The 15,757-nt window shown below is 46.7% G+C and overlaps 1 protein-coding gene across 7 annotated transcripts in view; it reads right to left on the reverse strand.

The window, feature by feature from the left end:
- MDM4 (MDM4 regulator of p53) overlaps window positions 1-15,757 on the reverse strand; it is a 373,509-nt gene that overhangs the window by 72,888 nt on the left and 284,864 nt on the right. Inside the window, exon 10 of one of the 7 annotated variants that reach the window (XM_078644642.1) lies at window positions 11,553-11,733. The exons of the other annotated variants lie outside the window; for them this stretch is intronic. Coding sequence (XP_078500768.1) covers window positions 11,692-11,733 — 42 coding nt within the window. The 3' untranslated portion in view covers window positions 11,553-11,691. Of the gene's footprint in view, window positions 1-11,552; window positions 11,734-15,757 lie in introns of those variants that run through there. 7 annotated transcript variants of the gene reach the window in all.

A 15,757-nucleotide genomic window follows, 5' to 3' on the forward strand; every position in this document is an offset into this window, starting at 1 on the left:
CTTCCAGTTCTAGTGCCAGTGCTTCACCAGTTAATTGTGATAATGCAACCTTGACCGCCTCCCTGCAGGCTTCCATACAGGGGATGTTCACAACTCTGTCTGCTGACATAAAAAAAAGGGTTTGAGACCTCTGCAGCTAATCAGGCCGACATTAGATGTTTTTGTGAGTCCCTGGATAAGAAGTTAAGTGATCTTACCTTAAGAACAGAGTAACTAGAGGACACGGTAACGGGTTTGTCCTTACATTTGGATCAAGCAAAAGTGGCTATCACAACGCTTAGGAAAGAAGACCAAGCGTTGGCAGAAAGAATGGAGACCCTTGAGAATAATGCTCGACGGAATAATCTTTGTTTTTTGAATATTTCGGAGGACAAGGAAGGCTCAGATATCAAGCAGTTTGTCATCTTACTGTTGAAAGAGGCATTACGTTTGAATCAGTCTGTGGAAGAATTAGCTTTAGACATCCAACGCATACATAGAGAGCCTTTCAGGAAGAATCCCCAAAGGACCAAACCAAGAAAAATATTGGTCAACTTCCACACTTACTCACTTAAGGAGACCATTCTTAATCTGGCCCTAAAGCAGAAATCTGTGAGTGGTAAGGGATTCAATTTTCAGATTCGATCTGACTTGTCTAGGACCACACTTGACAAACAGTGGAAGTTTGGGTAGAGGCTTGAGGCTTTTAAAAGATAGCTGGGCCGTTGCTCAACTAGTCTTTCCGGCAACACTGAGAGTAATGTACAAGAATAGTATGCATAATATCAGATCAGTGCAGGCAGCGTATGAGCTAATACTAACTATGGGCAAAGAAAGGAGCATCAGGTTAAAAGAGAGATAAGCCTTTAATAATGTATGTGAGTACAGCAAGAAACCCTCTTGTAATCTGATAAGGCCCGGAAGATAACGCAAGCTTAAATATGAAAGTGTACAAGAAGAAAAAAATACAAAAAAATAAAATAAAAGGAATATGCTACTTACCAGTATGCATCTGTTCTTGGCATAGAGGGCTGCAGAGTGGTACATTTATGAATAGATCGCCAACTGGTGTTGGGCTCGGATGATTGCACTTGTTTTTCTTCTGGAGAAGTCTTTGTTGTCATCGATGACTCCTCCTCTAGGTGCTAGTGCGCATGGGCATCGGCTCCATCCTTAGATTGTTTTGCCATAGTAGGGTTAGATGGAGTAGTGTAGTATAATACATAAAGATATGCCCATGTAAATGTATCTAAATAAGACAATGTTGGGACAGACACTGGTTTCCGGGGAGGCAGGGAGGGCATGTACCACTCTGCAGCCCTCTATGCCAAGAACAGATGCATACTGGTAAGTAGCATATTCCGTTCGAGGCATATGGGCTGCAGATGGTACATTTATGAATAGATTATACAGCAGTTACCTCCCTAGCGGTGGTCACCCGTGTCTGGCGCAACTGTTTGAAATAGAGTTTTTAATACAGCTTGGCCCACTCTGGCTTGTTGTGTAGCCTGCACATCAACACAGTAGTGCTTTGTAAAGGTATGTGGTGTAGACCAAGTTGCTGCTCTGCATATGTCATCTAGAGGAATGTTTCCTAAGAATGCCATAGATGCTCCTAGCTTACGTGTAGAATGAGCTCTAGGAGGAACAGTTAATGTTCTCTTTGCTTTTATGTAACATATTTGTATACATCTTACAATCCATCTAGCGATGCCTGCTTTAGAGATAGGATTGCCCTTATGTGTTGGGGAAAATGCTACAAATAGTTGTTTAGTTTTCCTGAAATTTTGTGTCCTTTCTATGTAGTACAAAATGGCCCTTTTGACATCTAGTGTATGTAGGGCCCTTTCTGCTACCGTCTGTGGTTTTGGGAAAAAGACTGGTAGTTCCACCGGTTGATTGATGTGAAATGCTGAAATTACTTTAGGCAAGAACTTTGGGTTTGTTCTAAGAAGCACTTTATTCTGATGTAATTGTAGGAATGGTTCTTGTATTGTCAATGCCTGTAATTCATTTACTCTCCTGAGTGAGGTAATGGCTATAAGAAAGGCCACCTTCCATGTAAGGAATTGTATTTCACACCTATGCATAGGTTCGAAAGGTGGTCCCATTAGTCTGGTGAGTACTACGTTGAGGTTCCAGACTGGGGAAGGTGGTAATCTTGGTGGAATGACTCTCTTAAGGCCTTCCATGAAAGCTTTTATCGCTGGCACTCTAAACAGGGATATGTGCTGCCTGTTTTGTAGGTACGCTGCTATAGCTGCTAGATGTACTCTGATAGATGTGTACGCGAGATTACATTGCTGTAAGTGTAGTAAGTAGCAAATAATCTCCTTTGTTGATACGTCCAGAGGGTTGATATTATTAGTGGTACAGTATATAGCAAACCTCTTCCACTTAGCTGCGTAGCATGCTCTGGTGGTGGGACGTCGCGCTTGCTTAATTATCTCCATGCAATTTGGGGGTAGATCTAATTACCCAAATTCTAGGATTTCAGGAGCCAGATCACTAGGTTCAGTTGTGTGGGATCTGGGTGCATTATTTCTCCATGGTTCTGTGTAAGGTGCATGGGTAGAATTCTTAGCTTTTGGTGTGGCACTTGTGAGAGTTGCAAGAGCGTGGTGAACCACGGTTGTCGTGCCCACGTGGGTGCTACTAGTATCATGGTCATTGAGTGTTGTTGCAGCTTTCTGACCACTAATGGGATTAGTGGGAGAGGGGGAAAAGCGTATGCAAATTTGTTGGACCAATTTATCCATAACGCATTGCCCTGCGACAGGTGGTGTGGGTACCTGGACGCGAAGCTTTGGCATTTTGCGTTCTGATGAGTGGCAAAGAGGTCTATCTCTGGTTGTCCCCATCTTTGGAAGAATGGTTGCAGTATTTGTTGGTGCAGTTCCCATTCGTGTATTTGTTCGGACTGTCTGCTTAAGATGTCTGCCATCTGGTTTTGAACTCCTGGTAGGTGTTCTGCTAACAGATAGATGTTTTGAGGAATGGCCCATCTCCAAATTTCCTGCGCTAGTCTGGATAGTTGGAGAGAGTGCGTCCCCCCCTGTTTTTGAATATAATACATTGCGGTCATGTTGTCTGTTCTGACCAGGACTGCTTTGTTGGTAACATGCATTTGAAAGGCTTTCAATGCTAGAAACACTGCTAGTAGTTCTAGATGATTGATGTGCAGCCTTCTTTCCTGCACACTCCATCTTCCTTGTACTGTATATTTCTCCATATGCGCTCCCCATCCCGTAAGCGATGCGTCCGCTGTTATTGTCACCTGTGGAATTGGTTCTAGGAACGACCGCCCCTTGGCAATGTTTGTTGTGTTCCACCACTGCAGAGAGCGGTGTGTGCGGTCGTCTACCAACACCAGATCTGTAATCTGTCCTTGAGCCTGATTCCACTGTGTCGCTAAACATTCTTGTAGCGGACGCATTTGTAGTTTGGCATATGGTATTAGCAGTATGCAGGATGACATCATCCCTAATAGCTGCATGAACACTCTTGCTGTTAATGAGTGTTGTGGCTGAAATTTTTGAATGATTGTAAGCATTGTTTGGATCCTGACTGGATTGGGGTATACTTTGGCTTTTTCTGTGTCTATAGTAGCCCCTAAATATTGTTGAACCTTGCTTGGTTGCAGGTGTGACTTTGTGTAGTTCACAGTGAACCCTAGTTGGTGCAGCATGTGAATTGTCTTCTGTGTGTTCTGAAGACATTCTCTTTGTGACTTGGCCTTTATTAGCCAGTCGTCCAAGTATGGGAAGACATGTATTTGTTGTCTCCTTAGGTGGGCTGCAACCACCGCTAGGCATTTTGTGAACACCCTTGGCGCCGTTGTGACACCAAACGGAAGGACTTTGAACTGATAATGTTGTCCTTCTACCACAAACCTTAGATATTTCCTGTGGGCATTGTGAATCGGGATATGAAAGTAAGCGTCTTTTAGATCCAGTGTAGAAAGAAAGTCCCCTTTCTTCAGTAAAGGAAGTACTTGTTGGAGCGTGACCATGTGGAAATGTTCCGAATTTATGTATGCGTTGAGAGGTCTTAGGTCTAGTATTGGCCTTAGGAAGTATAGGGAGTACACTCCTGTTCCTTGTTGTTGCTTTGGAACCTTCTCTATGGCATGCTTTTGTAGCAGAGATAGTACTTCTTGTTTTAACAGTGTTAAGTGATCTTGTTTCATTGGACGCTGTTTGGGGGGGATGTTTGGTGGGGTAGATGTGAGTTCCAGGCAATAACCATGTTGGATAATTTGTCTCACCCACTTGTCTGATGTGATGTTTTCCCAGACAGGTAGGAACTGTGATAGGCGTCCCCCGACCGGTGTTATATGGTCTGGGGGGAGCTGTATGAAGTCACTGCTTTGGGGTTGGAGAGTTGCGGTTGTTGTTGTTTCCGCGTCCTCTCCCCTTGCTGTTGTTACCTCTGTAACTACCTCTAGAATTACCTCTGGGTGATGTCGGTGTAAAAGAGGTTTGTTGCTGGCTTGTACCTGTATTTTTGGATCCTCCTCTATAGGCGGACCTACGAAAGGAACCTCTTTGGGTCGGCTGTTGCAATGCTCCCATTGATTTAGCCGTTTCCGTATCCTTTTTCATCTTTTCTAAGGCCTCATCTGTCCCTGTGCCGAAAAGTGTTTTCTCATCAAAAGGTTGGTTCAGTAATGAAGTTTGCACCTCTTGTTTGAACCCTGAAACCCTGAGCCATGCATGTCTCCTTAACATGATGCTTGTGTTTATGGATCTTGCTGCAGTGTCTGCCGCGTCTAGGGCGCACTTGATTGAAGTGTTAGTAATTAACTTCCCTTCCTGTATGAGTTGATCTGCCCTCTTTTGATGTTCTTTAGGGAGATGTGTGATGAGTTTCTCTAACTCATCATAATGCGCTCTGTCATACCTTGCAAGTAGTGCCTGTGTATTAGCTATGCGCCAGCTGTTTGCCGCTTGAGATGCAACTCTCTTGCCAGAAGCATCTATTAGCATAGACTATTTGTCAGGAGGTGGAGCTTCTCCTGTAGATAAAGAGTTTGCTCTCTTACGAGCATTTGTGACCACTAGTGAGTCTAGAGGAATTTGTCCCTTGATGAATATTGGGTCTTTTGGAACTGCCCTATATTTCTTATCAATTCTTGGGTTCAGTACCCTAGCCCTCACCGGGTCTTTGAATATCTCTGATGTGTGATTGAGAAGGCCCTTAAGCATTGGTAATGTTCCTGATGTTTTTTGTGCAGCCGGTAGTGTTTCTAATAGGAAATCCTCTATTTGAGGTTCTGCATGTAGTTCTACCTTGTGGTATTTTGCTGCTCTATCAATGAGTTGTGCAAACCCAGTATTATCATCAGGAGGTGAAGGTTTTGACGGATACAATTCAGGGTCGTTATCGTTATCTGACCCTACATTGTACTGTTCCCATGGGTCTGCGTCCTCTGGGATCGTGTCTTCATCATCCCCAGGATGCTCTCCCTCCCCTGTGTCACTTTCTACATCTGTTGTAGGTGTAGATGGTCATGTGGGAGGAATAGCTGGCCTATTGTGAGGAATAGGAGAAGAGGGTGTGTCTCTAGGATGTGGGGAAGGGGGAGGAGTTGTATTTGTCCCCATTGTTCTCTTCTTCGGAGGAGTTTTGTCGTCCGATTGTTCATTTTTCCTCTTTTTGGGTAGTTCTGTGACTACCTTGCCAGTTTGTGGATCAATAAACAGAGTCTTTTGTTTAGGATCGGTTTTATATTCCTGTGTTGGTACCGGAGTTTTCGGGTCCGAAAGGTGTTTTTTCTTCTGACTGTCCATTTGTATTTTCGGCACCGAGATTTTATTCGGATCCGATGTCTTCGGTGTCGAGGGTGTCGATGTTGTTTTCGACGTCGAAGCCTGTTTCTGTGTCGACATGGACTGTTTCGACTTCGAGCTTTCCTTGATATGGAGCTTCGGTGTCGATGTCGGGGTGGGTCGTTTATCGGAACCACCATGATGGGAGACCGAGTGTTTCGGTTTCGTTGCCGGGCCCGAAGGCGGGGCGTCGGAAACTTTTTTCGGTTGTCTGACCGGGCTCGAGGGCGGGGTCGACACCGTGCGGGGTCTGTTCTTTGGTAAAGGGACGTCGTCACTCACGGTTTGTTGGACGTCGATTTCCTAGACGTCGGACTCGTCCGCTTCAGACCCCGCCTCGTCGGCCTCTTCTTCTGGGTGCTGGTCCTCGAACAGCTCCGGGATTGCTTGTGACTGCATTCTCGATACTGCGTGTCTTCGGGCTCGACGGTTTCTAATCGTCGATTTTGAGGAAAATGCTGCACAGGCCTCACAGTCCCTGGATTCGTGTTCAGGGGACAAGCAGAGGTTGCACACCTCGTGTAGGTCCTTGTGTGGGAACTTAGCACCACACGCTGGACATTTTTTGAATGGAGTCCTTTCCATGGACTCCGGGCTGGACTACGTCGAGCTGGTCTTCCCGTAGTCTTCATTCTTCGAAACGCGTCGAGATGGAAGTGTAGTCGCGTTCGATAACGATACAGTCGAATTGGAAATGGTTACGCGCCGAATATCACTTTCTTTATCAAAGTCGATCCGGAGCGCTTCGATCCTCATCCGAACCCGATGGCGGAAAAAAACAATCTAAGGATGGAGCCGATGCCCATGCGCACTAGCACCTAGAGGAGGAGTCATCGATGACGACAAAGACTTCTCCAGAATAAAAACAAGTGCAATCATCCGAACCCAACACCAGATGGCGATCTATTCATAAATGTACCATCTGCAGCCCATATGCCTCGAACATATATATATACACAACAAAAATTAAAAATGATCTGTGGAATAGAAAATCACTGTTTCAGTATAGGTAAAAGGTATATAGCGTAGGTTTAATGTCTTGGCCTTTCACGCTCATGGGTAGGGTGGGAACCCAGTATGGGGCGCTATCTTCTGGTTCTTCCAGATAGATAGAGCAAGGGTTTCCCAGGGGGGGGTGGAGGGGTAGCTTGAGGCACGGGGGGGGAGGGCTAGGGAAAAAACTTAAAAATCTTCCTAATTTTCGCTCTAGTTTAGCTTTGAGTTTATTGCTGCTGTTTGATGAATATATGATTGTTCTTTCTTCATTCTGGTGGTATGTATACTGGTGGGCTTGCCCTTATAAATTCTGCAGTGTCGCTACAGGTATTATAGTGTTGCTGTTGATGGTAAAAGTCTTGGTGTGGGATCTCTATTACAATGAGTAAATTAGCGATTCTATCCTGGAATACTAATGAATTGCGTATTAATCCTAGAAAAAATAATATAATGCAGTATCTTCGAGATTCAGATGTGCAGATTATAGGACTCCACGAGACTCATCTTGCTGAATCTGAAATGCTTTTGTTAGTTACAAAAAATAAGTGGATTGATCTATGTATAATGACGTCGCAATCTGTACACATTAGAGGTGTGGCAATAATTTTAAAAAAAATCAATAAAAGCAAGGTTGGTGTCTAAATTGGTTGACCCTGGCGGTAGATGGGCAATTTCATCAGTGATCATAGCGGGGTCCCCAATTACTATAATAGGATACTATGGTCCAAATCAGGACGACCCGTCAGCTTTGAAGACTCTTTTTTCTCACCTGTATCTATTTCCTGAGCCGGTTATTCTTGCAGGAGATTTTAATATAGTTTTGGATCCTCTATTGGATAAGTCTCCTTCTAACAGAGCCAGGACTTTATCTAAAACTAGGTCTTTTCTGCAGGATAGTATGAAGCAGTTAGGGTATAATGATATCTGGAGATCATTGCATGGGCAACAAAGAGGTGTTACATTCCGCAACTACAGATACCACCACCAGTCAAAAATCGATTTTATTTTGATTAGTCAACCCTTAGTTAACTCAGTGAAATCAGTTTCCCATCTCCCCTTTCATTTATCAGACCACGCGGCTATTCACTTAGAACTGGAGGGGTTTCCTAAGAGTTGTCCGAGAAACTGGTAATTTGATCGTTCATTGCTCTCCTCGTTGGATGTTATTAATGCTCTTAATGTGGAGGTGCAGCACTTTTTGGAGGATAATATTGGAACAGCTTCCCCTGGGGGCGTATGGGATTCACTAAAGGCCTTCTTAAGGGGCTTTATAACAAATAAAGCTACCTATAAACATAAGATCTATAGAGAAGCTGTGACTTCGTTGGAAATGGAAATGGCCAGAGTGCAGACAGAAATAGCCATGCACCCGGATGCCCCTGCGACCACAGTACAGGTGTGGCAAAATAAAGTAGCTACGCTAAAAGGGGAGTTGGGTTCAGTTTTAAACGCTCGGGTCCTAGAGAGATGGGAAGTAAGTAAATTGGCCCATTTTGAGTATGGTGAGGGGGCTGGAAAGTTGCTAGCCTGGAAGACAAAGACTGAGCAGGCTAGAAATAATATCTATTCAATTATCTCTGGTGATACAACATACTCTACCGATGCAGATATCAGGGGGGCTCTCCGGGAATTTTTCAGTGAAATATACAGTGAGGACAAAAATATTGAAATCAAACAAGTTGAAGATTGGTTGGCGGGAGTTTCTCTTCCTGCACTGTCATTAGAACAACGTGCTGTTTTGGAATCCTATCTCCCAGGAAGAAGTTAGACTGGCAATAATCAGTAGTAAAAAGGGTAGGGCTTCTGGCCCAGATGGCTTGCCGTCGGAAATTTACAAGGCTTTGAACTTAACAATCCTCCCTTTTTTGACTGAACTGTTTAATTATATCCTTCAAGATGGAATGCCCCCTCCTACTTCTTGGAACAGTGCTTCAATAACATTGATACTGAAACCAGGAAAATCGGCAACCTGCTGTGGGTCTTATAGACCTATCTCTATCTTAAACACTGATTATAAAATCTTTGCGTCAGTGTTGGCGAACAGGTTGGGGCAGTTGCTTCAAGTATCTTGCACGTAGACCAAAAGGGGTTTGTAAGGGGTCGCCAGCTCTATGAGCTGACTTATGATCTCATAGGTGCCATTGACATGGCTTCTGTAAAATCACTTCCCCTGGCTGTTCTCACCCTAGACGCCACCAAGGCCTTCGATAGGGTCAACTGGATTTACCTATCGGAGGTCCTGGGGAAATTTAACATCGGCGAGAAATTCAGGCGTGCATTGAGACTTTTGTATCAGAATCCGTCTGCCTCTTTACTTGTCAATGGAGAATTAACTAATCCATTTAACATCACGCAGGGTACCCGCCAGGGATGCCCTCTTTCTCCCCTCCTATTCGACCTATATATTGAGCCTTTTGCTCAACGGCTACGGGACGATTGTAACATCAAGACCTTTATTTCTGAGGGATGGGAGAAGAAGGTAGCCCTGTATGCAGATGATGTCCTGGTTTTCTCCTCTGAACTCCGCTCGGCCCTTCCAGCTGTAATTGCACTGGCTCAGGACTTCGGCAACGTGTCTGGGTACGAAATTAACGCCTCGAAGACGGATATTATGGTCTGGAACGACCCTGAGCCGGTGGCAGGGGCTCAGCTGAGTTCTGTTTTACGTTATTTGGGCCTAAATATATATAATGATATAAACCAAATAGTTCCATCAAACTTTTCGTCCGTTGCTAAGGAGTGTCGTAGGCTGATGAAATCATGGTCTTCGCTTCCCTTATCCTCTTTGGGTAGAGCCAATTTAATAAAAATGTCCATCCTTCCCAAAGTTTCCTTTTTGTTTAATACCATCCCTCTTTTTTTCGAACCTTCTATGATAGCCAAACTTCAAAGTGAAATAAGTTCTTTTATTTGGAATGACCACACTCCTAGAATAGTCTGGAAGAAACTCAGGCGTCGTAGAGAAATGGGTGGGTTGACGGCTCCTGATATACAGCTATACGCATGGGCTTTTCAATTTTCCCATGCTAGGATGTTGCTAAAATCACCCATTAACTCCGCTTGTGGGTATATGTTTGCAGCATTGCTTAGAGGGGAAAAAATAGCTAAACATGCGCTTTTGTTTAAGTTTGGCGACCCCAAGTTTAAAAAAAACAAAAAATTGAAGGTATTGCAAGATATATCTAAAACATGGGTGAAACTTAGGCTTTCCATAAAAATTGATTATTTTTCTAGTAGATCTCCACTGTGGAATACACCCGGGACTCCGAGTTGGCTCCTTGATAGTCTTGCAGTACCACTAAGAGGCAGGACTGGAGGTGTGGGGCGACCTTTCCGTGGAGGGTAGCTTACTCCCGTGGTAAGTGTTATTCTCTAAAATAGGGTCATGACTCTCCAGGTTTAAATACCTGCAAATACAAAGCTGGGCACACTCACAGGTTTCTGCCAAGGGCAGATTTTTGTTAGGGGGCGATAGCAACATGGTCTCCCTCTTAATAGATAAGCCTCCAACTAAGAAAGGTTTCATTTTGGTACAATCTACTACTGGAGGAGGTTGAGAGTGAGTTCCATCTGCCCGACATACTATGGGCCGCACATATTACCAACCAAAATGTGGAGAACCTGTGGTTTGAGTCTTTTAAGATGATGTGGAACATAGTGAAACCTTCTTGGCTGCGCCAAAACCACCTTTTTACCCTACATAGGGCCTACTATTCGCCAGAGAGACTCTCGAAATTTCCAAACAATTCAGCAGTGGCATGCCCTAAATGTGGTCTGACGGCAGCTTCTGACCTGCATATGTTTTTTGATTGCCCTCTGTTATTTAAGCAAAATTAGGCACAAAGTTCACCGGAAAGGCTGAGATGGATGAGTGTGAAAGTGTATAGGGAAACCAAGAGGGGAAGGGAAGGTGGGGGAAACCCCTCTTGGGAACTAGAACCCTCACACACCCAGCAAGCTAGGTGTCATGCTTCATCATATGGGTCCTGCTCCTCTGTTATTGCCTTTTTGGAACGCGGTGTGCCTCACACTCACTACTGCCTTAGGCTCTCAAGTCCTGCTATGTCCTTCTCTTATAATGTTTGGGGTCGCAACAGAGTTACAGGGTCTGGACAAGAATTTACTCTTTTATGGCATTTTGTTAGCCAGAAGAGAGATTTGTAGGAAATGGAAAGACCCGTTACCTCCCACCTTGCAGGACTGGCGCACTTCGGTGTTACAAACATCAAAAATGGACCTATTAAGATCGGGCAATCCAGACAAGAGAAACTTCTAGTTTTTATTAAACTGGTCACAGTTGAGTACTTGACCATGGTTTTTTTTTGTTTTTGTTCCCCCCCCCCAAAGTCCAATGATTACGCTGTTTGGCATTCTTTCTTTTTATTGTTTGTATACCCAATAGGGCGACCTACTACAAGATTGGGTATTTGACTGCAGCATACTACCCCATTGGTTGTTCTAGTGTGGTGCTGTTGGAGTATAAAAAATGTACTGAGGGGCGACCCACCTCGCACTATTCAGTGCCCCTACCAGTTTATCTGTGACAGTACGTCTATCTCCATGCACTACTATTTCATCACCAAGGGCGTGAATGAGGACTATAAAATTTTTTTTTTTAAAAGGACACGGAGGCGAGGATTATGCTTTTTCCTTTTTCGCTTTTATTATAAACAAAACACACAGCAGCCAGAAAAAGCACCAAACAACTTTTCTTTCTCAGGTCCGGAAAAAGAAACAGCTCCAAGGTCCCAAAAACAACATTCCGAATATTGAACTACACAGTTCATGACTCCACGGGCACAGAACAGCCGAAGTCCTTACTTAGTGTCCTTGAAGCCTTAGATAGATGGTCCAACTCCACTGCTCTCCCTCTTTCTTAGACCTGCTACCCGAAAACCTCATTGGTCTTGTTTCGCACCAGCATTTCCTGTAATAGGTAAAACATGCATCAAAACCCAAACCGGAATTGTGGGAAGCATTCAAACCAGTACGTCCTCCAACAGTGTACAGTAACGTCAAGGAATAATCAAAGAGGTTACTTACTCACATACAGGCGGGTTCGCACCCATAGTGCCGCGGGAGGGATAATCCTCGTCTCCGTGTCCTTAATAGAATTGAAACTTACCGTCACTATAGCTAGGCAAATTTCAATTCTATGGCAGGACCAGATGCTCAGATTATGCTAGTTTTAAGCTTACTCACCACCAAACGCACCACATCCACCACCGGTTTGAAATAAAACCGCTTACAGGTGGAATCGGAGGACCAGTCCACTGCTCGCATCAAATCCTCCAGACGCCCCCCGTGAGCGAAAGCTTTAGAAGCCATGGCGCCTCTAGCAGAATGCGCACCAAACTGCTTGGTATTAATGCCTGCCTCCTAGATGACCCAGCGTACCCACTTAGCAATAGTGGGGGAAGACACAGCTTTATGAGGCTTACGCAGAGCAATCAAGAGTTGCCTTTCGCCCGGAGGGCGAAGTTCCTGCGTCATATCCTCATAGGTCTTGAGGTACTGTACCACACACAATTTGGGAACGTCTGTGAAGGCTGGATATGAAATTGTCCGAGTCAAAGACTTAGTCCAACGTCCCACTATAAAAGTGACCCCATCCGGGGAAAAAACCCGTGCAGAAATGTCGAATGCGCGGACATCCGAAACTCTCCGGCAAGAGACCAGACACAAAAGCATAGCCAACTTAGCCAAAAGCTCTTTAAGCGATAAGTATTTATTCGCCTGCCAAGACAGGAAAAGATTCAACACCACATTGACGTCCCACAGCAACGAGTACCGCGGTTCCGGCGGTAAGGATGACCGGACTCCTCGGAGGAGCCTGCACACAAAGGGATGCGCACTAATCGGAGCCCCATTCACTGGAGAATGTGCCGCAGATATAGCCGACTGCACGGCATTGACAGAGCGATACGCCATACCAGCCATAACCAGCTCTGCCAAGTAATTCAAGACGGGAACGACACGTGCGATCATGGGATCCAAATCCCATCGAAGACACCAACGCACCCACTTAGACCATGCTGAACTGTATCTCCTGGAAGTGGTATTCGCCCAGGCCTTGGACAAAAAGGCCTCAGCTGACCCCGAAAGGACCGGGAGCGACCAACATCGCTGGAAAGCCGCCATGCCATGCGGCGGAGAGACCCTTGCAGCACCAACGGATGACTGTCCCCGTTCGGATTCCGAAGAATCTGACGAAAGTGGGGAGTAGGATTGGAAAATCCCAAGAAAGTTCCAGAATAACTGGAAACCACACTTGAGCACTCCAAACAGGCGTCACCATCACCACCGACGCCATCTGCCGGCGCACCTGAGCCGCCACTCGTACAATCATTGGAAACGCTGGGAACGCAAACCCGTGCTCCGGCACTCAATCTTGAAGAAAGGCATCTGTTGCTTCCGCCAGCAGATCCGGCCTCCAACTGAAGAACCGGGGAACCTGGAAATCCAGGCGGGAAGAGAACAGGTCCGTGAAAGGACCCCAGTCATCGGCCAACAACTGGAACACTTGCCTGTCCAGTCTCCACAGGCTCGAATCTCTCAGGTGACGAGAGTGCCAATCCGCTACTTGATTGGCCTGCCCTCGCAGATGTTCCGCCGTGACCGAAATATGATGAGAGAGACAATACTCCCAAAACGCTTTTGCCAGAGTCGCTAGCGCTTGAGAGCGCGTGCCTCCCAGATGTTTGACATAATGGACCGCCGAGACGTTGTCCATTTTCAGAAGAACGCACGACGTCACTCGGTCCTTGGTCCAGCACCGAACGGCGAAGGACACCGCTAGGAGTTCCAAACAATTGATGAGAAGAGACTGTTCGTCTAACGACCACACGCCGCCTGTGGAGAAATCTCCACAACGGGCGACCCAGCCCGCTCTGCTGGCATCAGACTCTATAACCAGGTCGAGAACCGAACCGAAAATCACCAAGACATCTCTTCCTTGGCCTCTACCGACAGAGGCACCAACTGGTCATAAGAGACCCCGCCGAAGGTGATAGCCCTTGAGACGTTGCATCGCCCTGTAATGCAGGGGGCCTGGAAAGATCGCCTGAATGGATGACACGAGAAGCCCTACTGGCCGGGAAATCTGCCGAAGCGAAGTCCGGGTTTTGGAAATAGTTTGGAGTAATTTGTGCCGAATCTTTGCCATCTTGCGAGGTGACAGACTCAATGTGGCCTTTACCGAGTCTATGACGAAACCTAAAAAGAACAGAGATTGGGTCAGGCACAAGACGGACTTTTGGCTGTTGATCACAAACCCCAAGTCCTGGAGAAGAGAGACAGTCTGCTGCAGCTGAAGACTTAACCGCTACGGGCACTGGACCATCAGCACGATATCGTCGAGATAAACTATGAGACGGATTCCTTGGCCCCGCAGGAACTCTACCAACGGGTGGAGAACCTTGGTGAAGCACCACGGGGAGGACGCCAGGCCGAACGGAAGAGCGGTAAACTCGAAGACCTGACCCCGCCAACGGGACTGAAGGAACCTGTGATGTGGGGGATGAATCGGAATGTCCAGGTATGTGCCTTTCAAATCCAGGCAGACCAACCAGTCGCCTGGGAGAAGGACATCTTGAAATGTCTGTAGACCAACCACCCATTGAACTCTTTCAGGTTGATCACTGGACGACGGCCTCCGTCCGTCTTGTTCTCAAGAAAAAGATTGCTGAGGAATCCGTGAGGGTGCAACTTGGAACGACAAATTGCTCCTTTCCGAAGGAGATCCGACACCTCCACGTCCACCACCCGCGCATCCTCCTCTGAAAACACTATGGGATGCGGAGGAAACGGTTGACGAGGAGTGTTGAATTCAATGTGGAAACCGCAGACTGTCTGCAAGACCCATGCATCGGAAGTCAAAGCCCGCCAAGCACCCTGAAAGGCTTGGAGACGCCCCCCAATATGCAGATGCGCGGCAGGAAGCACACTTACCGTTGTTGCCGCCACCGGAGTTGGCTCTGAAGCCTCATCGGCCCCTGAAACGCTGACCGCGGGTAGGATAAAGCTCTGTATAGGAAGCCGAGGAGTTATATTGCCCTCGACCGGAGCCTTGCCCCTTATTGGGGTTCTGTTGCTGGTGACCACCACAGCCGGGCATGCGGCCCCTCCCACGCCCGCCCCCTGGGAAAAACAACTCTGGAACAAACGTTTTATATTTGATTGCGCCTTGTCCAGAGACGTGAATGTGGACACAAATTTGCCTAGCTCCTTGACAAATGGATCCCCAAAAAGGCCTCCCTCCGCCACAGGACCTGCCTCTGTCGAAGCCAGGTCACCAAGCTTCGGATCCAGCTTGATTAAAAGCGAGCGAAGGCGTTCTGTGGAGATCGCACAATTCGCGTTCCCCACAGACACGACCGCCCGCTGAGCCCAATTCGATAGGTCCTCCGGGGAGATGACCGAACCAGTGACCTTGGCCTCTTCGGCCAGGTCAAGAATCTTCGTGAGGGGTCAGATAACGTCCAGCAACTTGTCCTGACAGGACCGATCTATACCCTTACGAGGATCCTTGATAAATTTGACGAGAAACGTCGCCATCTTAGAGTCCAACTCAGGCGAACAGGCCACTTTATGTTCCAAGGTCGGCCGAGGGCATTCAGCCCTCAAACAGCCACACGCCTCCTTCTCGAGTGGCTTGCGGAGGCGACTGCCCACGAACTTTGCCACCTTGTCACCAGGCACCCAGGCAGCGGACCGCAGATGGACAATCTCATCGGGTCCAGCATACCCGAAGCGTCCTAGGGAAATGTCGCCAAAGAACTAGCCGGACTCCAAAACCGCGAAAACCCCTCCTCATCATCTGTGTCCCCTGGTGAATCTCCATCCTGGGCAGGAAAAAGAGGGGGGGGGGGGTATGGGGGGAGTGTCTGCGGGCACCATGGACGACGAAGGCGCAGGGGGAGCGGAGGACGTCCTAGCCAAAAAAGCAGAAC

This window comes from Lissotriton helveticus, chromosome 5_1 (genome assembly GCF_964261635.1).
Source record: "Lissotriton helveticus chromosome 5_1, aLisHel1.1, whole genome shotgun sequence".
Lineage (NCBI taxonomy): Eukaryota > Metazoa > Chordata > Amphibia > Caudata > Salamandridae > Lissotriton > Lissotriton helveticus.